This window comes from Protopterus annectens, chromosome 3.part1 (genome assembly GCF_019279795.1).
Source record: "Protopterus annectens isolate FY-2018-M chromosome 3.part1, PAN1.0, whole genome shotgun sequence".
NCBI lineage: Eukaryota > Metazoa > Chordata > Ceratodontiformes > Protopteridae > Protopterus > Protopterus annectens.
Genome location: NC_056732.1, coordinates 1,818,347,870 through 1,818,375,132, shown reverse-complemented (window position 1 = coordinate 1,818,375,132; position 27,263 = coordinate 1,818,347,870). Strand labels below are relative to the sequence as shown.

The 27,263-nt window shown below is 44.5% G+C and overlaps 1 protein-coding gene across 1 annotated transcript in view; it reads right to left on the bottom strand.

Annotated features, from left to right (window-relative positions):
* LOC122798698 (zinc finger protein 260-like) overlaps positions 1–27,263 on the bottom strand; it is a 196,371-nt gene that overhangs the window by 40,386 nt on the left and 128,722 nt on the right. The window contains exon 4 of the mRNA XM_044067793.1: positions 23,701–23,823. Coding sequence (XP_043923728.1) covers positions 23,701–23,823 — 123 coding nt within the window. The remainder of the gene's footprint in view (positions 1–23,700; positions 23,824–27,263) is intronic.

Here is a 27,263-nt window from a genome sequence, read left to right as displayed (position 1 = left end):
TCCTTCCTGGAGAATATTAGTGTCAGTAGGGGATTCTATGACTGCTCCTAATTTGCAATCGTCTGCAAATTTGGTAAGCCAGAGGCCCTTAACATTGACCTTGGCCACTGAAGTAGCTGCCAAACAGCAGTGATCCCAGAACTGATCCTAGTGGGACTCCATTGGTGACTGGTGTCTTTATAGAGGTGGACTCTCCAACTCTAACTTCATGGGTGCTGTCAGTGAGCCAGCTGTCTACCAACTGGGTAAAATGAGACTTTATACTGAACCTCCTGACTATGTCAACAATGCCCAAGTGGAGTATTGTGTCAAATACTTGGCCAGGTCAAGGTAGGCCATGTGAACCAGTCCTCGGTGGTCTTCTCAAAGAAGTCCACTAGGTTCAACAGGTATGACCTGCCCTTGACGAAACCAAACTAAGTTAGGCCCAGTGTCTTGAGGTTTCCTGTGTCATTATTGATCATTTCCATGATAATTCTTTCCTTGGCTTTGGAATTCTTGTTTGTTGGGGGAGGGGGGCTATATCAATGCAAACACTAATGAGACATGTGGAATCATTACATTTGACATCAATTATCTGGGATTCTTAGTAGAGTGAAATTAAGAATGTGAAAGAAAACAGAAGTCGCCCTTACACAGGATAGCTACTCTATTAAACCCTTTGTAACTCTATCCTTTCTGCTAGTGACCTAACCAGGAGGTATAAAGTAGGTACTGCATGCACCACAAGTACTTCTTGTCACACAGTTACCGCACAGACTATGTATACATGATGCAGTTACACACACTACATGTACATCATGTAATGCAAGTTTACACACACTACATGTATTTCTTGAAGTGCAGGTATTACACACAACACATGTATGCCATGTACTGTAAATATGACAAACACTCTACAGGTATTTCATACAGTGCAGATACTGCACTCACAATGTGAGTCACAGTGCAAGTACTGCATGCATTACATGCATGTCATACAGTGTTGGTACTGCACTCACTATGTGCAGTTCATACAGTACAGGTACTGCATACACTACAAACATTTTGTGCTGCACACACTATGCACATCTCATACAGTGCAGGTATTGCATCCACTACATGCATTTCATTCAGTACAGGTATTGCACCCACTACATGCATCTCATGCAGTGCAGGTATTGCAGGCATTACATGCATTTCGGACAGTGCAGGTATTGCATGCACTACATGCATGTCCTACAGTGCAGGTATTGCATGCCCTACATGCATCTCCTACAGTGCAGGTATTGCACACCCTACATGCATCTCCTACAGTGCAGAAGCTGCACACACTACGCACATCTCATACAGTGCAGGTATTGCATCCACTACATGCATTTCATTCAGTACAGGTATTGCACGCCCTACATGCATCTCCTACAGTGCAGGTACTGCACACACTACATGCATCTCCTAGAGTGCATAAGCTGCATGCACTATGTGCATCTCATACAGTGCAGGTATTGCATCCACTACATGCATTTCATTCAGAACAGGTATTGCACCCACTACATGCATCTTGTACAGTACAGGTATTGCACACACTACATGCATCTCATACAGTACAGGTACTGAACATACTACATGCATTTCCTACAATACAGGTATTGTACACACTACAAGTATTTCATAAAGGACAGGTATTACAATTACACACATAGATACACACACACACACACACACACACACACACACACACACACACACACACACACACACACACACACACACACACACACACACACACACACACACACACACACACACACACACAGCTATATGGACATCAAATGAAAAGTCATCATCTAAACAGACTCCAAGATCTTTTACTACATAGTTAACTTTTATCTGTTATCTGGGACCCTAGTGGACTTTCCCCGGTTAACAAATTAATAAAAAAAAAAAAACCTAGTCGGACTTTCCCGGTTAACAAATGTTAAATAAAAAAAAATAAAAAAAAATCTGTTGCCAATCAGTAGTGAATAAATGTGGTGGGACAGTTTTGCCAAACTCCATAATACTAAATGCTTTAATACTGAAGGCAAAAATATTTCTGTTGTGCCATTCATGTTTATTGTTAAGTGTTATCTGAAGGACGGCAGTGTCAGTAAAGTTAAGAACAATGCTACAGATGTCTAGTCATTTGCATATTTGGCTTGATAAACAATGACATCAGTTATGACATCTGAGAAATAATGTCAAAACCCAGAAGTTTTAGGACATAGTTTTGAGGGGCTCCAGTGATGACAGAATGGTGAGGATAGGAATCTTCTTATTCTGTTTCACACAGCCATGAAGCCAGCTATGGGCCAAATTTATTAACAGTTCATTTAGCTTCAGATTGCCAAGTTTATGAGCCCATTATGGTATGCGGTGTTGAATGCCTCAGCCATCAAGGTAAGCTGCTTGGACAGAAAAACATTCTTTCATGGCAGCAGGCATACTACTGAAAAAAATATGAGGTCAAGCAAACAAGATCTGCCTTTGACAAAACTAGCATGGGTTACGTCATGCAGAAGGAGGCTTACAGCCTCTCTTTGTTCATGTTCCATGATGATTTTCCATCTCTTACTTGGCTGAGCATTCTGTAATTACTGGGTCTGCAAGGGTGTCCCCACTGTAAAGTTGCACCATAATAGCTTCCTTCCATAATACTCTAATAGGAATGTTTACCAGTGGGTACGCTAGGCTACTTTTGATTGCACATATTAGGATCTCTGGTATCCCATCTGGTCCCATGACACTACCATTTCTGACCTTATTGAGGATAGAAGTAACCATTTTGGATACAATTTCATGAAATTCAGACTTTTTCATGTTTGACATGTATTTATTTATTTTATTTACTTACTTTATTTTATATTTGATTACTAGGTTGGTTTGACTGGTCAATCAGGTGCCCATTTTTAGCAGAAACCCGGAGAGAAAAGCTCCACATATATGAGAATCACAAAAAATATAAAATACAAAAGCTCCACATACATGACAAAAATACAAAAATCAGGAGTATGAGCAAATAATAGTATATCATGGCATAGTATGATGAAAAGTTACAGAAGTGTACAATATATAGAGGGTACAGTAGTAAAGCAGAAAATATAATGTATTTGAGTAAGAAAGTGCAGTAATACTATATACAGTTACATACATTTAGAAATACAATTCGTTATGGTAGTTTGTTCTGTGTTTGTATTTTTTACTATGTGTTTTTTATGTATTTCATGTAGAGCAGGTGTTATAAACACTATATGTATTTCAACATCATCATCATCAGCCCCCTTTCCCATTTTGTTGCCACTTGAGTGCCACAATCCTACCTTCTTCGACAGTCTTGCCTAACTGTTGCAGATCTTCTCTCACATAGTCCATCCATTTCTTTGCAGGACATTTTCACTTCCTGTTGCCCTCTTCTCATCTCTCCTGAATTTTCTTCATCAACACATCTTTTGCTTTCCTGCGTACGTGCCCAAATCACCGTAATCTGTTTTCTTTTATCTTCTCTTTAACTGGGTGTACTCTGGCCCCATCTCAGTCATCGTTTCTTCTTCTTTCCTACAGTGTGCTTCCTGCCACCCAACTCAAGCACTTCATCGCCATCACCTCTTAACTTCCTCAACTGCACTGCCTTCAGGTTTCTGTACCATATGGTAAGACAGGTCACACTATTCTTTTGTACACCTTACATTCCAGTTTCTTTGACATTCTTCTGTCAAACACTAAACACTAACCCTTTATGTCAAATGGCTATAGCCCGCCCTGATGTTTGCTTTGACCTTTTCATTAAAAGATCCCTTCTCCTGAACTGCCCCTCCCATATAATTAAAGAAGTTAAACTGTTTCACTATTTTCCCTTCTTTCTCAGTTGTCAACTTCTTCTGATTTTTCCCATTTGCTGCCATGACCAGGGGGTTGGGAGGGTGGCCTAATGGTTAATGTGTTTGCCTTACAAATGCAAGGTACAGGGTTTGAATCTCACAGGGGATAATTGGCTAGGCTTAAAATGGCTTGCAAGGGCAGTTAGCCTAGTACTAATCTATGAACCTATGAACCTATGACAGCTGCCTTGTCTGTACTCAGTTTCATCCATTGTGCTTTTAGTTTTGCAATCCATTCCCCCCACTGTTTGCTGAAGTTCCTATTTAGAGTCTGCTTGTGCAGCATAACATGTATACAAACACTTTCTGTAGTGCAGGTACAACATACACTAAACACAGTTCACATAGTGCAAGTACAACTCTCACTGCATGCAGTTCACATGCTGCAGGTACCACTTGCACTGCATGCAGTCCACATAGTGCAGGTACGACACTCACTGCACGCAGTTCACGTAGTGCAGGTATGACATGCACTAAACACAGGTCATGTAGTGCAAGTATGACATGCACTGCACGCAGTTCACGTAGTGCAGGTACGACTTGCACTGTGTGTAGTTCATATAGTGCAGGTACGACACGCATTAAATGCAGTTCACATAGTGCAAGTACGACGTGCACTAAACACAGGTCATGTAGTGCAAGTATAACATGCACTGCACGCGGTTCACGTAGTGCAGGTACGACTTGCACTGTGTGTAGTTCATATAGTGCAGGTACGACACGCATTAAATGCAGTTCACATAGTGCAAGTACGACGTGCACTAAACGCAGTTCACACAGTGCAAGTACAAAGTGCAGTTGTGTACACTTACTATAAATGTAGATGTTCGAGTGCATTCACTGTGGCAGTCATCACATTTGGGTTATCTGCCTGCAGGAAGCCCTCAGCCAGCCTGAATTCCAGAGTCTTGGATTCCTGCATCAGATGCTCTCTCTTCTTCCATGACATCAGGGGTATAACACATGCAGCTGACGCCATTACATCAGTTTTTCTTGCCCCAGATGTCAGGTGCCCCCAGAATGGGAAGCAATTATATGTTATGGTACACCTCCATCAAAAAGCAAATACACCAGAAAACTGAAATATACCAAACAAGAAGGAAAGGTAGAGCCAAGAGATGTCAGGGGGCTGGAGGGAGGGTAACCAGGACTTAGAAGAGAGAGAACCTGCTGTTGGGCCTCCGTGCACTATTTGGGGGTAGGTCTGGCCAACTGTTTGGGGTTGGTAGGGAGTGGAAGTGAAATCAGTATCCTTGGGAAACTATGTTCAAAACCCATTAGTCCCGGGTAATACGTTCCCAATTTTTTGCATGCAAGGCAAGCTTTTCCACTGCTTAGACCTGTGTGCAGTCTGAAACTGTAATCTAGGTGGTCTGTTGTTCCTGGGTTTGGACTGAGAGGGCCTGGAAGAAACTGCAAAGGACCAATTCTTTGAAGGCCAATGTCTACTAAATCTGGGAGGCTGTACTTGTAGGAATAGATTTAGCTTTTTCCTCCATCCTTTTGAGGACTTCTTCTGCTTTGTTGCCAAACAAGCGGTCTTGGTTTAAGGGAGTATCCAGTAATTTAGCTTTAACATGATCTGGCAATGTTTGCTCCTTAAGCCAAGCATGCCTTCTAAGTACAGACCCAGTGACAGCAGCCCTGCAAGGTGTTTCTAAAGAATGAAAACCACATTGCAAAGTATGTTTATTAACTTGTTCTGCAGAATGCATTAAATCCTGTAATTCGTTGTGTTCAGCACAGTCAGGAATCAACATCATTTTCTGTTTAAGTAGTCCCATGATATGCTGCTGGTACTTTAACATATGAAACTGGCAATTTAAAGCCCTAATGGCCAAAGTAGCAGAATTATATACCTTCTTACCCCATCTGTCTAAGGCTCTAGAATCTCTATCAAGAGGGGTATGATTTTTGGCAGCAATAGCTTTAATGCCTTTTGGTCTTTAGGAAATTGTCTCTGGCTCCGCAGAAGGATTCTTAAAGAGGAACTTTTGAGAGTCAAGTATTCTGTAAAACCTGTCAGGTTTTCTGGGAGCTGGAGATAAAGTGTCTGGATAAAGGCTAGATTCCAAGAAAGCATCATCTACAATGACCAGAACAGGAGGGATAGCTAAAGGCCTGTTTTGAGGAAGAAGTAAGAATTCCCTAAAGCTCTTTTTGGAGTCAAAGTTATCCTGGATTTCCCAGTGGAAATGCTCCCTAAGTGTGTGCAAGGTTTCACCAAAAGAAAAATCTTCTGGAGGGGAGGCAGAGGGAATGGAATTCTATGCATCAGAATCCTCAAAGATAGATAAGGGCAAATCCTGGTAATCAGAAGGAATAGAAATATCAGATTCCTGATCAGAAGAATCAGAAGGAAAGTCAGTTCTAGGTCTCTTAGAGGGGGAAGGCTGGCTTCCCCTAATTAAGGTAATAAGGTCTTCAGCCATTCTAAGCATTTGTTTTTTTAGGCATATAGGCCTGAGCATGTGGTTTGACGTCAGTTTTCTAGGAGTGGTGAGAGTTTTAACCCTAGATGATGAAGATGGCATCAGTTTAAAATGCAAGTCTGTAGGCCTGAATACACCCCCAGAAGCTGGTGCCTACACAGCGGCTCTGGACTCATCCAAGGAAGAGACATCCACAGGTTCCATAGTCGAAGAAGCATCTCGTGGCATACCAGACTCCGAATGGGTCTCAGTAGAGGCCTGCAAATCTGAAGTAGTGGGTATCAGGGGCTGCAAAAGCACCTCACTGAGTACCGGCAGACTGGCGACTAGCACTAGCTTAATGGAAGCATTGTCGGCAGTTTTGATCCTATGCAGCCTGTCTCTGTCTTTATCTGTATGTTTTTTTAGGAAGATCGGTAGTCGGATGGCTTAACAAGGCCATTTCAGAGTACTGACCCCGAGTACCAAAATAATTTGCTGCAAAAATAGCCCAACGACGAATAGTTCGGGGGTTGAACAAGGCACAAAACCGACAGCGAGGTACATCGTGGTCTGGGCCTAAGCAAGGAATGCAGTGTGAATGAAAATCTTTATGAGGTATTTGCTTTCCACAGGTAAGACAATTGTTAACTTTTACTGACATCGGTTGGAGCAAGAAAAAAAGATCCCCAACGGAGTACTTATCTTTTTTGAAGACCTCAGTTCTGAAACTCGAAAATGGAAATTTCAGGAGTCGGCCGACCAGCACTTGCGAACTGCTTCTGCTTCGGGCACCACACGTCAAGAAAGACTGATGTAATGGCATCGGCTGTATTTTTGATATCCCTGATGATGTGACATCATGGAAGAAAAGACAGCATCCAATGCAGGAATCCAAGACTATGGTATTCAGGTTGGCTGAGGGCTACCTGCAGGCAGATAACCCAAATGTGATGACTGCAACAGTGAAATATGAAGAACATTGTGCACTGCACACAGTTCAAGTGGTGCAAGTATGACACGCACTAAATGCAGTTCACGTAGTGCAAGTACGACATGCACTGCACACAGTTCACATAATGCAGGTACGATATGCACTGCATCAGTTCACGTAGAGCAGGTACGACTCGCACTGCATGCAATTCATGTAGTGCAGGTATGACACGCAGTTGAGGTAATGCAGGTATGACACGCACTTCATGCTTTTCACATTGTGCAGGTATGATTCACACTACATGTAAGACTCGCAATACAGGTATATCACATAGTGCAGGTATTACACACATAACATACATATCAGGAAGTGTGGGCTGTGCTAATGCCAGAGCCAGAGGGCAAGTAGGCATTAGAGAGGTTGTGTGGAATAATGTCTTAACTTTCATTATTTATACATAACAAGTTAGAGATAACCAAGTCTCTAAAAAATGTTGAGAGAGCAAGAAATTCCCTAGAAATGGGAATTATGAACAGGAGAAAAAAATGAATATTCAAGAAATGAGTTATAGATGAATCAATGATGTTAAGTTGTCAATCTCGCCTTCATTCTTGCTGGATGGGTTCGGAGCCGATCCTCGGCTCTCGCACTTGCTTTAGCTTGAGAACTCCTTTTACCAGCTCGAGGCAACCCTATATCCCATGATGCAAGGCGGAACTACCTCAGATCTCGTTTGCCGCTTAGCGAAAGAGGTCTCCTTTGCCAGCTGAGGTAAGTTAGTTTTGTCTAAAAGCTTAGTTAGGGATTTATTTCCCCCATTTTACCCTTTTTCATAGTGTGTAGTTTTTCTACATCCCACCCTATTTCCCTTATATTAAAACTTTTAAAACTTTTAAAAAATTTCATAGTTTATAACAGTTTTAAGTTAGGCCTAGACCCCATTGGTTAATCCCTCCAGTGTGTGTGTGTTTGGGGATTAATTGTGTGTTTGTTGGGGTGTGTGTTTGACTTTTTCCCTTAGGACTATGTCTAAGGAAGGCAAGGTCTCAGGCTTCAAGAAGTGTGACTCGTGCTGTCAGAAAATGTCTCTGACAGACGGTCACACTTCTTGTGTTTACTGCCTGGGGCCTTTGCACCTGCAGGACTCCTGTGCTTTGTGTCACTCTTTTAGCCAGAGAGTCCTGCAGGAAAGGAGGAACAAATTGATCCTCCGTGGCTTACTTAAGCCAGAAGGTTCTCCCTCTAAAACAGGGTCTAGTAAACCTTCTAAGCCACTGAAAGTTCAGGCTACAGTATCCAAGCCTCCTCCGGTGGCTCGGCCGTCGGGCGAGATCGGCTGGAGCCGATCTTTCTGCTTCAAGGTAGTGGGTCCGGCACATTGGTTCCGACACCCAGTCTACTGTGGCCTTGTCGGCCGCTGGAGCCGACACTATCCAGCATCGGGCGAAACCTTCGCTCCATCTGGAATTCAGGGACTTCGGCTCCGATGACTTCCCGAAAGAGATCTCGGTCCCCTTAGTTGGAGAGTATCCACTCGGCTCGAGGTCTCCTCTTTTCGGAGCGAGCCATTGGAGCCGATCTTGAGATGTTCCAGGCTGTCTGACCACGATTTAGAGAGGGTGGTAAGCAGGCTGTTAAAGTCGCAGGCACTGGCCCAAATGCTCCATAGCCCATCTCAACAGACTTCGGCTATTGCTTCACCCCTTGAACTTGCTTCTTCGACTCTCCACCAGAGTTCGGGGCGAGCTCGGGACAGCGACTGTTTGGCGCGGGCGATACATCCTTCGGCTCCATCGTCTTTGGCTCCGATCTCCTCCTTGAGACTTTCCTTGGAGGGATCCGGTCGTTGGGTTTCCCTGGTCAGCTCCGAGGGGGCTAGTGGCATCGGACCCTTGTCCGACCCCGCTCTCCCTCTCGGGGCTTCGGCTCTGGTAAGCTCGGCACCGACATCGGCGGAGCCTTCCCTCTCAGTGGAGCCGGGAATTCCTATTTCCTCGGGAATATTCCGGCCTCCCGGGGAGCCTTTGAGGTGATGAGGAGTGTCCTGGCACATGAGCCAGGTCAGCGGTCCATCCCTTTAGCTCCTCCCTCGGTGCCTGTAGACGCCTCTTGCCAGCCTCTTGCTCCCAGGCCCAGGGATCCATCGCCCAGGTTTCCCCATTGGGAATATCTTCCTCTTCGAGGTTTCTCCTGATCCTGCAGGGGAACCTCCTCGGAAGAGGGCGTGTAAGAGGAAACACACAGACTCCCGAGTCTACAACATTTGATACCGACTTAGATGAGTCGGAGGGTTCCCACGGTCCCCTCTGAGGATGTCTCCTTTTCAGACATCCTTGAGCTCCTCAAACAGAGGGGTGGCCCTCCATTGATCCCTGAGGATGAGTCGGTATACCTGGAGGCTTTTGGATCCCGACCCTCCACCTCCTGGGTGTCTCCGCCTTTCGGCCCACTTATGCAGGTAGTGGCTCGAAGGCGTGGGCAACTCCAGATTCTGTGGAACCGGTTCCCAGGAGACCATCCAAATTTATCACGGCCCCTGCAGACAAGCAATTTCTTTCCAAGGGCGTCTCTGTGGATGCTATGGTGGTGGCGGCCACTAAGAAGGAACTGGCGGATCCTTCAGTACCTGTCCATCCTCCTAACAAGGATTCTAGGACCATGGACAGGTATGGAAAGCGGATGTTTTCTTCAGCGACCTTCGCCATGCGTTCGCTGAACTACCTTTGTCACTTCACCAGGCTTCAAAGAGATATTCTCAAGGAACTAGGTGAAGTGGTCCAGGATCCTTCTGCTGCTGGGGCTCAAGAAAAGATAGCCTCACAGCTAGCAATCCTGAATTCCTTATCCAACTCCTCCATGCGGCTCATATCCTATGCAGCCGATGGAGCGAGCAGGGCTGCTGGCACAGGAGTGGCTCTTAGACGCCAAGCCTGGATGCGGCTTTGTAATTTTGTGGACCCCTTTAAGGCATCCTTCACCAATACCCCCTTTGATGGTTGGGCTTTGTTCGGACCTCAGGTGAAGGATACCTTGACCAGGTGTGAGCAGGACGGTAAAACTCTTTCTGCCGTTGGAGTCCATTTTCCACCCTTCTAGACCATATCCCAAGGGTCAGAAGGGAGGAAGATGTGGTTCATAAAGCCCAAGGAGCTACACCAGACACACGTGGTCAGTTTACCCCCAGAGGCAGAGGGGGTAACAATAATAGACACCGCCCTAGAGGCGGGGGGGGGTCCTCAGAACCAGGGCAACAGGGAGTCTCTTCCTGAGAAGCCCTTTCAGCACCCCTGAGGTGTTGCCCGACTGTCCACCCTTGGAGGCAGTCGGGGGAAGGATTTCGCTGTACCCAGTAGCCTGGCATTCCCTCTCACAAGATATGTGGGTACAGTCGATCATATCCGAGGGTTACAAAATTCCCTTGAAGGTATCCCGCCTCAACTATCCCTTCCAGACATCTCACCCGGTCAAAGGGATTTGGCAGAACAGGAGGTTTCAAAGCTCCTAGGAAAAAGAGCCGTCCAGACTGTGCCGGCAGACCAAGTAGGATCCGGCGTCTACTCGAGATTCTTTTGGTCCCCAAAAGGACGGAGATTGGAGACCAATATTAGACCTGAGCAGTCTAAACAGATTTGTCAAGAAGGCAAGATTCGGATGGTCACGCTTCAGTCCATTCTGCCCTTTCTGGGCAAGGACAACTGGATGTGCTCTATAGACCTTCAGGACGCGTACTATCACATAAAGATTCACAGGCGCTCCAGAAGGTTTCTCCGCTTTCGGCTAGGGACCAGTCATTACCAATTCAGAGCCCTGCCCTTTGGACTCACTTCAGCCCCCAGAGTGTTTACCAAATGCATGGCAGTGGTCACAGCTCATCTGAGACGTCAAGGATTCCAGGTGTTTCCTTATTTGGACGACTGGCTCCTCTCCGCCTCCACCAGGTGTCAGCTTCTTCAGACCAGAGACTACACTCTGCAACTTTGCAAGAGTTTGGGAATTTCAGTAACTTTTGAGAAATCTTCTCTGCGGCCTTGCCAGTCTATCACCTTTATAGGCGCAGAATTAAACACCGTAAAAATGATAGCCAGACTAACAGATCAAAGAATTCTGGACATCCAAAAATTAGTTCGGATTCTATTGCAGAGCAGCAAGGTCAAAGCCAGATTGATACTAAAGGTTCTGGGTCTTATGGCTGCGGCCATTGTTCTTCTACCATTGGCTCGCTTCCATATGCGTCTTCTGCAGTGGATGTTATTCACTCAGTGGTCGTACCACAGTCTTCCGATGAAGCACGAAATCTTTGTCACAGAATCGTGCAGGACTCATCTAAATTGGTGGATATCTTCCCCTCTTCTTCATCAGGGCCGACCCTTTGTTCCCCCTCCTCCAGTTGCCACAGTTACTACGGATGCCTCTCTGATCGGGTGGGGGGGGCATTATCAGGGCAGGACGGTCCACGTGGCAACCCATAGAATACCATCTGCACATCAATGTCCTGGAGATGAGAGCGGTGCTTTTAACGTTGCAGGCCCTCAACGACTTTCTTCCCACGGGGACTATTGCAGTACAAACGGACAACATGTCCGTCGTCTGGTACATCAACAAGCAGGGCGGGACCAGGTCTTACCCGTTGTGTCGAGAAGCTCTCAGACTTTGGCAATGGGCAATCTCCTCTCATCGGTTTCTGATAGCGCATCCCGGCCGGTCCAACCTCTTGGCGGACAGGCTGAGCAGATCCATTCTGATGCCTCACGAGTGGTCTCTCAATCAATCTGTAGTTGGTCAGATTTTTCTAAAGTGGGGCACACCTTGTTGCGATCTTTTTGCTACACCTCAAAACAACAAGTGCCCTGATTTCTTCACCCTCTTTCCCCTACCAGGCCAACCCCTGAGAGACTCTCTAACCCAGGATTGGCCCCGGGGACTTCTGTACGCTTTTCCTCCCTTTCCCTTGATTCCACAAGTCATTCAGAAAGCCACCGTTTTGAGGGCCCAGTTGATTCTCATTGCCCCTTACTGGCCTCGACAAATTTGGTTTCCATCCCTGCATCGTCATCTCCTGGTGCAACCCTGGCATCTGGACCCAGTTCCGGATCTGTTGATCCACCAGTCGGGTCAGCAGCACCGGGCTATTCAATCTCTCAACCTCACTGCTTGGTTGCTCCACTTCCTTCCCTAGCCAGGCTTCCGATGATCTCTGATTCAGTTAGAGACATCTTAGTATCTTCTTTAAAGACGTCCACTAGAACTGTTTATGCTAGCAAGTGGCGACGTTTTTCTATTTGGGCAAATTCCAGGAATATTGATCCTTTTACTGCTCCTGTGCATTCTGTTTTAGATTTCCTGGCGGAAGTTTTTCATTCAGGATCTTCTTCATCTACAGTTAAAGTTCAATTGGCTGCTATTTCCAAGTATCATGTTGGCTTGCATGATAATAACATTATGTCTCATAGATTATGCAAAGCCTTTCTGAGAGGAGTTTTTCTTCTAAAGCCGCCGATAAAGCATCCTCCTCCACAATGGGATCTAAATTTAATGTTGGCATCCTTGATGCTACCTCCCTTCGAACCGTCTGCTTCATGCTCTTTGAAGTTATTGACCTGGAAAACTATATTCTTACTGGCTGTCACTTCAGCAAGAAGGGTTTCTGAGATTCAAGCTCTCTGCATTCGTTCCCCTTATTTGGTTTTTCATAAGGACAGGGTATCCTTAAGAACGAACCCGTCCTTTCTCCCCAAAGTTGTATCTCAAACTAATATTAACCAGTCCATAGATCTACCAGTTTTTTTCCCAAACTATTCTGACAGAGCTGAACAAAAGCTTCATTTTTTGGATGTCCATCGTCAGCTCAGGTACTATTTGCATAGAACTAAACAATTCAGAAAATCAGACCAATTATTTGTTTCTTATGCAGAAAACAGGAAAGGTCTTCCAGTTTCTAAAGTGACCTTATCCAGATGGTTGACTTCCATTATTTCCTATGTGTACTCTCTCAGAGGCAAACAGCTACCTTCTAAACCGAAAGCACACTCAACCAGGAGTCTATCGACTTCAGCAGCTTTTCAGGATAGACTTCCCATTGATACCATTTGTGCAGCAGCTACTTGGGCCACGCCTCATACCTTTGTCTCTCACTACAAGTTAGACTTGGCCTCCAGAGATAGGGCCAGTTTTGGTTCCACAGTTCTCAAGAGTCTGTTCCATTGAGCCACCCAGGATTCAGGTGCTAGGGACGCGGTCCCATCCAGCAAGAATGAAGGCGAGATTGACAACTTAACATTTAGAAGTTATGTACCTACCATAACGTTCCATGTTAGTTGTCTTCTCTCGCCTTCTTTCTTGCGTTCCTCCCTCCTTCCCCCTGGCCTGGACAGATCTTGAAGAGTTCCTTTCAGGTTGTTTTCTCCTGAGCCTTCATATGAGGACTCTAATTATGTATTTAGTTCCTAATTATATTAGGTTAGTCCTTAGCAGGGTAGGTTAGCTACCAAACGAGATCTGAGGTAGTTCTGCCTTGCATCATGGGATATAGGGTTGCCTCGAGCTGGTAAAAGGAGTTCTCAAGCTAAAGCAAGTGCCGAGTTGGAGCCGAGGATCGGCTCCGAACCCATCCAGCAAGAAAGAAGGCGAGAGAAGACAACTAACATGGAACGTTATGGTAGGTACATAACTTCTAATTATAATACTATGGTATGAATACCTTGTTGTTGCAGGTAGATTCCAGTCACTGTGACCCTACAAAAATCTGACCAGTGGTCTGGATCAAAAACATTACCGATACCCGAAAAGCTACTCTCACACATTGCATGGGTGTCAGAAATTGTGGGATCTTGCCTAAAGTAAAGAAGTTCAATTGGAAACAGCAAACCAATGACCATTGCAAAGCATAGTTGTAATGTCTTTGTACAAGATAATTCTGAAATTTTAGACGTATTACTTGATTTTTTTTTAGTCCAATTTACTTCTGACTTCAGATCCGCAGCCCCTCAATAGTTCCTTCTTCCTGATGTCACCATAGCTCACAGCCTTCCATCTCTAAAATGAGGAACACTAGCCCTCATAATGTGCAACAAATGGGCAAAATGTGGAACACATACTAATAGCTTACTAACAACTTCAACTAGGAAGGCCATAGGATGGCTAAAATAGGCTGGTTTTACTTATAAAGAAGAGCTTTTAATGAATTAATATGATTCATTTCTATTTACCATGGATTTCACTTAAAAAAAATTCCTAACACTCAATGTGTGTCAGAGTCTTTCAATGTAGAACATTGAGGAACTTTGAGGAACATGAACTCTTTAAGACCCCAAATGAGGTATATTCCTTGTAATGTGGTACACTTGAGAGGTATGGATGTCACTACCATGGGGGTACCTTAGTGTGCCTTTCACTAGGTGGCTTCCATCTGTCGGTCACAGCTTTGCTGGTTACGGAATCCCCCCAAACCCAGTAGAGAAGCAAGGGAGTCAGGATTATCATATGGTGTAAAAGGCAGGTTTTTGCAAGCCCTAAGTCCCTCCCCCATGATGACATCAACATCAGGCTGGGCTGGCAATCAGGAGTAATTTGAGTGTGATAGGTCAGGAACACATGCTGTATACTCCACCTCCAGCCCTGCATCACTTCCCTAAGATCCAGCACTGCAGAAATGTGCCATCGGTGATGCATGCCATGACAACCACTGCACAACAGAAGTAATGTCAAATTGTCCAATACCCATTCATTCATTCATTCATTCATTGGACAGAGTGGATGCATATATATATATATATATATATATATATATATATATATATATATATATATATATATATATATATATATAGATGTTCTTCCTCAGCACTTGCATACTAGGAAGTCAACATTTCTGTTTTCAACGAAGAGTGGTTTTCTTTCAGGATGTTGATAATCATGTTAGTCGACCACCTGAAGGTAAATCATACATATACATACACTCATACATACACACACACACACACACACACACACACACACACACACACACACACACACACACACACACACACACACACACACACACACACACACACACACACACACACACACCATGTTCTGTAGAACTGATACCCTAATCCCTCAGTACCTTACCATGTTCTGCAAAACTGCTTGTGACACCTGTGCACTGGCCCAGTAATCAAGGAGCCTCAATCCTCAACACTAGCACCAGTGAGGGGCATCCGCATTGGGAAAGATAACCAATACATATACAGTAAAGTACAACTTCCCTTAAGAGCACACAGAGATCACAGTCGGTCTGGGGCTGGTTTCTCCCTTTCTCTCCAGATCCCCATTAAGACTCCCCACTGGCACAGCTATACAGTGAAGTCCTTAGCCAGGGTTCCAAGCCAAGTCCTCCCAGCACTCCCTCTGTCCAACCAATCCTTCATGTCCCTGCCCAAGTAGCTGACACACACACACACACACACACACACACACACACACACACACACACACACACACACACACACACACACACACATTTTCAGATATGATTTATATACAAACACAAAGACACTCCTGTGGAAGGCTGGCACAGGTTCACTAGGTATGCCCCTTCTGCCAAGGGTATAAGATAGTAATCCACTGCCACCAGAACCCCTAATATCAGCTACTAAAAAGGCCCCTACCAAAGGGTGTCCAATTATTACTGTGCAATATTATTATCCAGTTAGTAGGTGTGACCAGAACTTTTAAGGCTTATTGGAGTGGCTTAGTACAGTATCACTAAATACATGCAAGTACTCTAGAGCTTAAATTATCTCTACACAAAACAGCCACAGTTGGAAAGTTTAAAAATATTTAACAATAAATAATAATAAAAACACAAGACAAATCTCCTCAATTCACACAATGCTAGTCAAGAGTTCAGACATCACAGGAAAATGCTTAAAATAATACAGTAGAATAGTCCTGACATAAATATAGAAAATAGACTAAACTTACTATTTTTTATCTTTTCCTAGGAGCAATCACAATTCTAAATAAACTTACATATACAGCAAAAGCAGAGTACTGGTGAGTTGTTGACAGCTTTAGACAAAATCCAAAACACTCTCTCTCTCTCTCTGAGACAGTCTTTTAAATTGATAATACATCACTGCTGACTCATTTTAGATTACATCATTCTTCTCTGGTTCCCAGGCTAACAGAAACTCAGAGTGTAACATATCTCTGATCTTGCACCTGGTTAGGAAACCACAGCAAATAAAGAAATTATATATGTAAAATCTAGGAATTAACTCTGGCCTCAAAACAATAGAAAGAATCTGCTGGTCCAGACATCACGGCTCTGAGTTTGAGATCAAACAGTCATACAATGCTTGACTTATCAGCTTTCTTCCAGCAGAGTGCACTGTTGTTACATTTTTGACATTCAACATTTAACAACATTTTCTTACATTTAAGAGAACAAGCCTGTGGCTTATATTAATATTTACAAATGACAGAATTATCTACAAAATTCTATCTAGCTAGGTTGGCAGCCGTCACATATTTTCCCCCCAGAGAACTCAAGCTAGTTTTTCAAGTGATGCTTGAGAACCGTTGCTTGAGAGGGTTAGGTCTATCTAAGTACACCTTACCCCATTTCCTGTCTTGAGAGCCCATCTGCACTGGCATTGCTAATTCCACTGCGGTGCTGCACTGACATATCATATTCTTGCAACACTAGGCTCCATCTTAGCATTTTGCTGGCGGTTTTGGTGTAACCATGTTAGGGGATTGTGATCTGTAACTACAGTGAACCATGCAGATAAGGCTGAAGTTTCTGCAGTGCCCACACTATAGCTAGGCATTTCTTTTCTACAGCTGTATAGCATTCCTCCCTGAGTTGAAACCTACAACTGAGATAAACCACTGGGTGCTCTTCTCCCTCTGAAGAAATCTGGCTAAGTACTGCCCCCACCCCATGGTTCGAAGCACAACAAATTCTTTGCTGTAATCTGGACTAGCTAACACAGGGGATCCTCCCAAAGCTTCTTTAAGCTTCTGGAATGCCTGCTCACATGCTGGGGTCCGCACTACCTTATCTGGCCTGTTTTACCTTGTCAGGTCTGTGAGGGGAGCAGCTATGGTACTATAAATGGGGATTAACTTTCTATACTGCCTTGCTGTCCCTAAGAATGCTCTCACCTGCTTTTTGGTAACAGGTGCAGGCCATGCCTGAATGTCTTCCACTTTGGCAGGTTCTGGCCTGATTTTACCACTCCCCACTCTATGTCCCAGATAGGAGACCTCTGCCATACCCACCTGACATTTACTGGGCTTAATGGTCAACCTTGCCCTCTGTAGTCTGCCCAGCACCTCCCTGACATGTTGAAGGTGTTCTTGCCAGGAATGGCTGTAGATGGCAATATCATCTAAGTAAGCAAGGGCAAACCCTCCTGCTCCTGCTAGGATATGATCTACCAGCCTCTGGAAAGTCGTCAGGGGATTTTCTTATCCCAAAGGGCATCTTTGTGAACTCATACAAGCCAAAAAGAGTTACAAAGGCTGACGTCTCTCTAGCACTGGGAGTAAAGGCACCTGCCAGTAACCCTTGGTCAGATCAATGGTGGCAAGATACTTAACCCCACCCAGCTGCTTTAGGGCCTCATCTGTCCTAGGCATGGGGTAGGCATCTGACTCTGTGAGACTGTTTAATTTTCTACAGTCCACACAGGACCTGGTGCTGACATTCTTCTTTGGCACCAGCACCACTGGGGAGACCCAGGGACTGTTGAACTCTTGAATTGCCCCTAGTTCCAACATCTCATGCATCTCCTCCCTCAGATTCTGTTTGACTCTCTCTCAGTCACCCTATAAGGGGCCTGCCTAATAGGCCTTTGGGGTCCTGCATCCACCTGGTGCTCCACCATGTGGGTACACCCTGGTTTCCCAGTGAACACGTCCCCAAACTCCTGCAATACTGCTCGGATTTCTCGAACCTGGGTAGGAGACAACTGCTGGGACACTGCTACCCCTTCCACTGAGGTGTCAGTCCAAGCCTCACTAAGGAGATCAATCACCAGATCTCCCTCAGACTCCTCCTGCAATCCACTGCAAATAGTCAGGAAAAGGGCCTCTCTATCATGGTAAGGTTTCATCATATTAACATGGTACAATTTGTGCCCCTGCTTCCTGAGTAGCAGTTCCACCATGTAGTTAACATCACTTACCTTTCTTACCACCTTGTAGGGACCCTCCCAAGCTGCTTGCAGCTTGTTGTGTCTGACAGGAATGAGAACCATTACCTGCTGCCCTACAGCATAGTCTCTAGCTTCAGTATTCCTGCCATACCATAACTTTTTCTGTTGTTGGGCTTTTGCCAGGTTCTCCTGGACCAAGCCCATGAGTTCCCTGAGCCTTGTCCTGAGGTTTAGGACATATGCCACAACAGACCCCTTGTGAGATTCACACTCACCTTCCCACTCATCACAAATTAAATCTAGAGGTCCCCTCACCCTATGCTCATACAGCATCTCAAAGGGTGAAAAACCTTTGGATTCCTGGGGAACCTCTCTGTAAGCAAACAGATGGGGCAAATATTTGTCCCACTCCCTCTTAATCTGGTCTGCAAATGCCCGTAGCATAGACTTGATTGTAGAATTTAACCTCTCAAAAAGACAATTAGTCTGAAGATGGCAGGGGTGGTCTTCAGGTGCTTCACCCCACAGTACTTCCACAGACAAGTCAGCAGGTCTGACATGAAATTGGCACCTCTGTCAGTCAGTATTTCTTTTGGGTAACTTACCCTGCTGAAAATCTCTAAGAAAGCATTTGTCACCTTTTTTGCCTCAATGGAGGACAAAACCACTGCCTCATGGTATCTTGTAGCATAATCTACTACCACTAGGATATATTTTTCCCTGTGGAACTTTGAGGCCCGGCAGTATCCATAGCTACCCTCTGAAATGGCTCCTCAATCACAGGCAAAGGCATCAAAGGAGCTCTTACCTTGTCTCCTGCCTTGCCTACCTTTTGGCACTGCTCACAGGTCCTGCAGTATCCTGTTACATCTCTGGAAATTCCAGGCCAATAAAAGTTCTGCATAATAGTTCTCTTTGTATGTTTTATGTCCATATGACCTGCTACGGGAATATCATGGGCTATGGCTAGAAGCGTCAGATGGTAGGCTCTAGGCACTACCAACTGCTGTATTCTCTCACCTTCTAGACCACCCTCAGGGGTCCACTCTCTGTACAGTAACCCTTTGTCCCAGTATACAGATTCCCCTTCCCTTGAGAATCAGGTGCCTCACTAGCTACCTGCCTCAGGCCTTCCAATGTAGGGTCTGAGAGCTAAGCCCGTTTCACCTTTCTCTTTGTAACCCTTCCTAGCTCCCCTTCCACATGAAGTCTGGAATCCTCTGACAGCGGTGCCTCATTGTCAGCCTGAGTACTACACTCAAGTCTACCTTTGCAGTCACTCTGTCCAAGGGAACATCAGTACCCACAAGCAGCTGTGGCCCACCTACAGTTTCACTGCTACAGAGTAGCTCCCTGCCTGAAGTAACCTCACCAGTCCTGGCTGCAAGTATGCGGCCTGACTGGGTCTCCCAATGGCTACCAGACCCCATGCTTGTCTCCAAGCCTGACTGCATGTAACTGCATGAGCACATGGTACTGCATTATCAAAATCATTCTCTATCAGGACATCTGCAGGTATATCCTCAAACATACCTACTTGCTGGTTTCCTTTTCCACCCTCCCAGTCAAGGTGAACCCTAGCCAAAGGTATTTGGAATGGGGTCCCTCCTAAAGCTGTGATTGGAGTAGACTGCCCAGGCAAGTAGTGCTCCTCTGTAACCACTGCAGGCTTTACAATGATTATGTCAGAGGCTGTGTCAATGGTTTCTTTGCTATTCACTACAATAGGATGTAACCTCTTGTGGTAGTTTGGTACCCTTGTTGTCTCAAGACAACCTACAAATGGCATTTTGTCTTTTCCCCTCACTTGCTCCCTCGACCTTTTGTTCCCCCTTGCCTCCGTGGACATCTATATGCTACATGGCCCCACTGGTTACATTCAATACATTTAACCCTAGATCCTGGACGTGTACCTGGACTAGTGGCTTCCCCTACTACGGGCAGATTCTGTTGAGGCAGTCTGGGCTGGGATTTAGACCCATGAGCAGTAGTGGGGATCCATTTCCTGTGCAGGGAGGCCCTACTTGCTAGGTATAGGTCTCCCATCTTCCCCAACTCATCTGAAGTAGCACATTGTCTATCAGCTAACCAGATCCTCATGTCCTCAGGCAAAGTGTTAAGGTCTTGTTCTATCTTCAAAAGGTCTGCCAGCCCTTCAAAACTGGTGACCTGAAATTCACTCACCCACCTATGAAAATAAGTGCTCAGTTCAGCAACATATTCACAAACACTTTCATCTGCCTTGCGTCTATGCTCACAAAACTTTTTCCTATAAGCTTCACGTGTTAGCTTAAAAAATTCCAACAGACAATTCTTAACAGCAGTACAATTTAAGAAATCATGGTCAGACATTTTGGACAAAATATTTACAGCTTTATCATGGAGTAAGGGGATCAGGAACCATACTCAGAGCCTGGCAAATCTCAGCCAACTGGCTCCTTGTTAGCTTGCCATACTCCTCTGCTGACATCCTTGCCTACTCTCCCAGACTAACTAAGCTAACAAAAGAAATAAAACAGTTGTGATCTGTACTCTGAATATTCACTGCATGGCTAATTTAAAGTACAAAAACAATTTCAGTGATCACTGTACACAAGCTACAGGAATTCACTATCCACACCACTACAAGTCAATTGCCAACCAATTAATATGTGGTTGGTTATCCCACCACTGCCAAACAATAAATATGTGACACCCATGCACTGGCCAGTAATCAAGGAGCCTCAATCCTCACCACTAGCACCAGTGAAGGGCATCCACATTGGGAAAGATAACAAATACACACACAGTAAACTACAATTTCCATTAAGAGCACACAGAGATCAGAGTCAGTCTGGAGCTGGTTTCTCCCTTTATCCATATACCAATAAGACTCCCCACTGGCACAGCCATAGAGTGGAGTCCTTAGCCAGGGTTCCAAGCTAAGTCCTCCCAGCACTCTCTCTGTCCAACCAGTGCTTCGTGTCCCTGCCCAGGTAGCTCTCACACACACACACACACACACACACACACACACACACACACACACACACACACACACACACTTTGAGATATGATTTATATACAAACACACAGACACTCCTGGGGAAGGCTGGCACAGGTTCACTAGGTATGCCCCTTCTGCCCAGGCTATAAGGTAGTAATCCACTGCCACCAGAACCCCCTAATATCAGTTACTAAAAAGGCCCTTACCAAAGGGCGTCCAATTATTACTGTGCAATATTATTATCCAGTTAGTAAGTGTGACCAGAACTTTTACGGCTTATTGGTGTGGCTTAGTACAGTATCACTAAATACATGCAAGTACTCTAGAGCTTAAATTATCTCTATACAAAACAGCCACATTTGAAAGGTTTAAAAAATATTTAATAATAAATAACACAAGATAAATCTTCTCATTCAACACAGTGCTAGTCAAGAGTTCAGACATCACAGGAAAATGCTTAAAATAATACTGAAGAATAGTCCTGACATAAATATAAAAATCAGCTAGACTGAACTTACTATTTTCTATCGTTTCCTAAGAGCAATCACAGTTCTAAATAAACTTACATACAGAGCAAAAGCAGAGTACTGGTGAGTTGTTGTCAGCTTTAGACAAAATCCAAAATGCTCTCTCTCTCTCTGAGACAGTCTTTTAAATTGATAATACATCACTGCTGACTCATTTTAGATTACATAATTCTTCTCTGGTTCCCAGGCTAACAGAAACTCAGAGTTTAACATATCTCTGATCTTGCACTTCGTCAAGAAATCACAGCAATTAAAGACATTATATATGTAAAATCTAGCAATAAACTCTGGTCTCAAAACAATAGAAATAATCTGCTGGTCCAGACATCATGGCTCCGAGTTTGAGATCGAACAGTCATACAATGCTTGGCTTATCAGCTCTCTTCCAGCAGAGTGCACTGTTGTTACATTTTTGACGTTCAACATTTAACACAAATTTCTTACATTTAAGAGAACAAGCCTGTGGCTTATATTAATATTTACAAATGACAGAATTATCTACAAAATTCTATCTAGCTAGGCTGGCAGCTTTCACACTGCTCACCTCTGGCCTTCAGTACTACAACATGCTCTGCAATACTGCTCATCCCCAGCCTTCAGTACCATATCAACTTCTGTAGTACTGCTCACACCCAGCCATCAGTACCACACCATGTTCTGCAGTACCACTCATCTTCATCCTTCAGTAACAGACCATGTTCTGCAATACCTCACCACCAGCCTATAGTACTGCTCACCTCCAGTCTTCAGTACCACACCAAGTTCTGCAGTACTGCACACCCCTAGCCTTCAGTGCCACACCATGTTCTATAGTACTGCTCACCCCCAGCCTTCAGTACCACACCATGTTCTGTAGTACTGTTCACCTCCACCCTTCAGTACCGTACCATACCATATTGTGCAGTACCACTCACCCACAGCCTTCAGTACCTCACCATGTTCTGTAGTATTGCACACCCCCAGCTTTCAGTGCCACACCATGTTCTGCAGTATTGCTCATCCCCAGCCTTCAGTACCACATCATGTTCTGTAGTATTACTCACCTCCAGCCTTCAGTACACCATGTTCTGTAGTACTGTTCACCCCAACTTTCAGTACCACAACATGTTCTGTAGTACTGCTCACCCCTAGCCTTCAGTACCACACCAAGTTCTGCAGTACTGCTTACCCCCAGCCTTCAGTACCACACCATGTCCTGTAGTACTGCTCACCCCCAGCCTTCAGTACCACACCATGTTCTGCAGTACTGCTCACACCCAGCCTTCAGTACCACACCATGCTCTGTAGTACTGCTCACCCCCAGCCTTCAGTACCACACCATGTTCTGCAGTACTGCTCACACCCAGCCTTCAGTACCACACCATGTTATGTAGTGCTGCTCACCCCAGCTTTCAGTACCACAACATGTTCCGTGGTACTTCTTCAGTGATGTATCTTTCAATAGTCCAACAACCTTTCCTGTGCTGCTCAACACCCCCCAAACTTTAGTACTGATGCACTACTTGCTTTATGTGATTAACAAACCACCCATGTCAGGAAGTAAACATTCAAAAAATGGCCACAGAAAATGGAAAAGAGCATCCTTGATTGGACTACTGGACTTTGTATATTTCGGGGGAGCCCTTATTTCCTCTGGTCCCAATAAACTCCATAAGGCCACAAAACCTTCAGAGTTTTGCTAGAGTCGTACACTCATTCCTACTAACCACACTCCATCCTCTACCTCATCAGATTTCTTAATCTACTCAACCACAAATGGAGAGAAATACAAAGAGTTACTTATCTGATCATGTACTTACTGTTAAAACCGTAACCAGGAAGATGCTTTTGGGGCACCACCATTCCCTCTTCAGTGTCAACAGATGGAACAGTTTCATCTTTCATAATAAGTGACAAAATGTCCTCCACTGGGATGTTATATCCTGCAAAATAAAATCATCAAAAAATGTTAGAGATATGTGAACTACGTTTATTATGGTTTATTCATATCCACAGGAAACTATAACAATACACAAACAAGAGCAAAGCAAGCACTCCATGAAGAAGACAGGTCACATACCTATTCAATAATTATAGGGTGTGATGTCAGCATTAAACCTGGGCTTTGTGTTTGTTTTCCTGACGTAACAACCCCCCTCCATGTTTTTGTGCAATTGCAGTGTTGTCATGGCTGTGGCAGCAATCTTTGGCGCATGTTGATACTGTCTGTATTATACTAATATCATAGTTGGAGTCAATGAATGTTCACAATCTGTAGTCCTTCAGACAGCTGTTTGGATACAGTATATGTATGGCATCTGTGATGTCTGTCACTTAAACAATGGACAGGACAGTGTCTAGCAGACAGCCCTGATGTGCAGACCTGATCCTGGACCTGAGATATAGGTCACTTCACATACTTTAACATATTTAGATGCCATGTATGTGATACAGTGGTCTACCCACTTGATGATACAGGTGTTTATGTCCACATCTGACAGTGATGAGTGAATACCTCAGTATGGATTTGTGCGAAATGCTTGTCAAGTTCAAAAGGATTATAGTGTTGTCATACATGCTCTCAATCACCTCTTTGAGGGCATCTAACAGATGTAACAGACATGATGTAGCATTAACAACTCGCACAGGTCTGTTGCACACAGAAGGGAGATTACTAGTGTCCATTTAGAAAAGGTCCCTGATGACATGTTGGTCCGCTCACAGATGAGGAGAGCAACGATGCGTTCATAGATGCATGCATCAGGTGCTGTTTTTCTCCCCAACTCAGATGGACTCATGTTGATGTACACCCTTCTACAAGAACATGGAAGGTGTGTTGAAGTGTGTATTCAATGGTGTTAGGAAAGTGTATGAGAAGAGTTATGTGACAGGTGATCTGTGATGCAGTCACAGCCCATTGATTATGTGTGATAGACTTGGATGAAGGGAAGACAGTTCATACTGACTATCCTGACCTGGTCTAGGGTTTAAATGCAATCCCCCACTCAAGTATCATTGAGAAACTCTCCCAGCTGGGGATTAAACCTTACATCACTAGATGGGTAACCAACTGGCTCACTGACAGAACACATGCTGTAAAGGTTGGTGAATCAACTTATACCAGTACAGCTGTCACCACTGGCATACCCCAGGGATCTGTGCTTGGCCCTTTACCATTTGGAATCTATTTCTCAACAGTTCAGGCTAAATCATACTGCCTTTGGCTTACTGCGTTTTATTGATTCTGACATACTGGGTGCAATCATTGAGTACACAAATCGTGATAACATACTACAGTAGGGGCTAGCACAGACAAATGATTGGTGACAAAGCCACACGGTCTACAAATAAATCCAAAAAATGTGTCTTTATCTTGTCCTTCTGCAAAGTAGAATTCTCTGCTAATTATAGCATTGACAACAGTCCTGCTATGCTGAAACCCAGTGTTGCAAGCATTGGGAATACATGTACATAGCAATCTGACTTTCGATCAAGTGTCCGCACACTGGTATTGAAAGCCTATGTTGTGCACATCGTAAATCATGCCAACTTATTCAAATCTGAGGATTATATAAAAGCACTGTACTCAAACCTCATCAGAACACTAATATAGAGTATAATGCTCTCTTCTGCATGTACCTCACCAGACATATGAAACAGTTGGAGAGACAACAGGGGTTTCTCACCAAGAAAATACAGGACCTACAAACCATGCCATAATGTATGTGAAAAGACTGAAAGACATGTCACTGTAATCTGTATCATATGAGATGAGGTGACTTCTGTCTGGCTTCCAGGCAAGTCTCTGGCCCTGCCCTGGTGGGAATAGTGCATATCCATAAATCAGATATAGTTGATGACATCAGCATCGTCTGGTGAGCACAATATGGTAATAGCAGTGTCCCACATGATGATGTAAAAGGTTCTCTGTAATGTCAAGCAAGTGTGCGCATGTGTGCGTAAGCACACACACACACACACACACACACACACACACACACACACACACACACACACACACACACACACACACACCAGTTGACTGCAGTGAGAATAGACACCCTACCTATCAAAGCACACAGACTACAGAACTCTGTATTTAAGGCCAGTGCCACAGGTCAAGTCTGATTTGCAATGTCTCAGACAACACTTTACAGGTGATGACATCAGCACTGTCTGGTGAGTAGAATATGGCAATAACAGTGTCTCACACGCTGGTGTAAAAGGCTCTCTGTAAGGTCAAGCACATGCACAAACACATATGCCCCAGTTGAGTGCAGTGAAAACAGAACCCCTACCTAAGTACACAGACTACAGAGCTTAGTAATTTACACAAGCACCACAGCACAAGTCACACTTTTACAAGGCTGCAGGCCAACTTACAGTGGATGACATCAGCAGTGCATGTTGGAGAAAAGATGTTGGGAGGCCTGAATGAAATGGATGTGCAGGCATATGCAAGTATCAAAATAATGTCAATTCATGGGATTGGAGCAGTAACTGTAGGATACATAGGTTCATAGGTTCATACTAGGCTATCTGCCCTAGGGCATTTCTAAGCCTAGCCAGAGTGTGTTTGGCTTTCGCCACCCATTTTAAATTAATTTTGTTATGCCCTTTTTCGAGGTTAGTATACTGTGCCTCTGTCTAACAGTGACACAGAAGTGATACCCAGGGTAAACCTATGATCTCCCATCCACTCATCAAAATTCCTCTTGAAGAGAGTCAATGAGGGACTCTGCCTAACCTGGACTGGGATTTTATTCCAGAGTGAAGGGAGCCTCTGGGTTATGAATCTGTCCCTCCAGCATGTCCTATTTATTTCAGTGCTGAGGTTCAAGTCTCTCAAGCGCATAACTCGATGGGATTTGGATTTTCTGAGGTGCAGCATGTCCATTAATTCCGGGTTGGACATGGCTTTATACGTCAGGCACAGATCGCCTCTGAGCAGGCGGTATGCCAATGAGTAGAGCTGGAGTTTCTTTAGCCGGGCAGCATATGGTATCTGTTTGAGCCCTTTGATCCTCTTGGTGAGGTACTTTTGGGGTCTTTCCGGTTGCTGCATGTGTCTGGTAAGGTACATCCCAAAAGGGGCATTGTACTCAATGATGGGCCTGATGAGGGATGAGTAAAGAGGCACGATGACCTCCCCTGATCTACATGTGAATCCCTTCATGATTAGGTGGGCTATATAAAATGTTTTTCTAACCATTTTGGCCACATGTTTGTCAAATGAGAGATTGCTATCAACTTGGGTCCCCAGGTCCCTAATTACTACTTCTGTACTTAATGGATTACCACCTATGTGGCAATTTGTGGGCACTTTGTTTTTGCCAAAGGGGATGACTATACACTTTTTGGTGTTTAGCTTGAGGCCATAGCT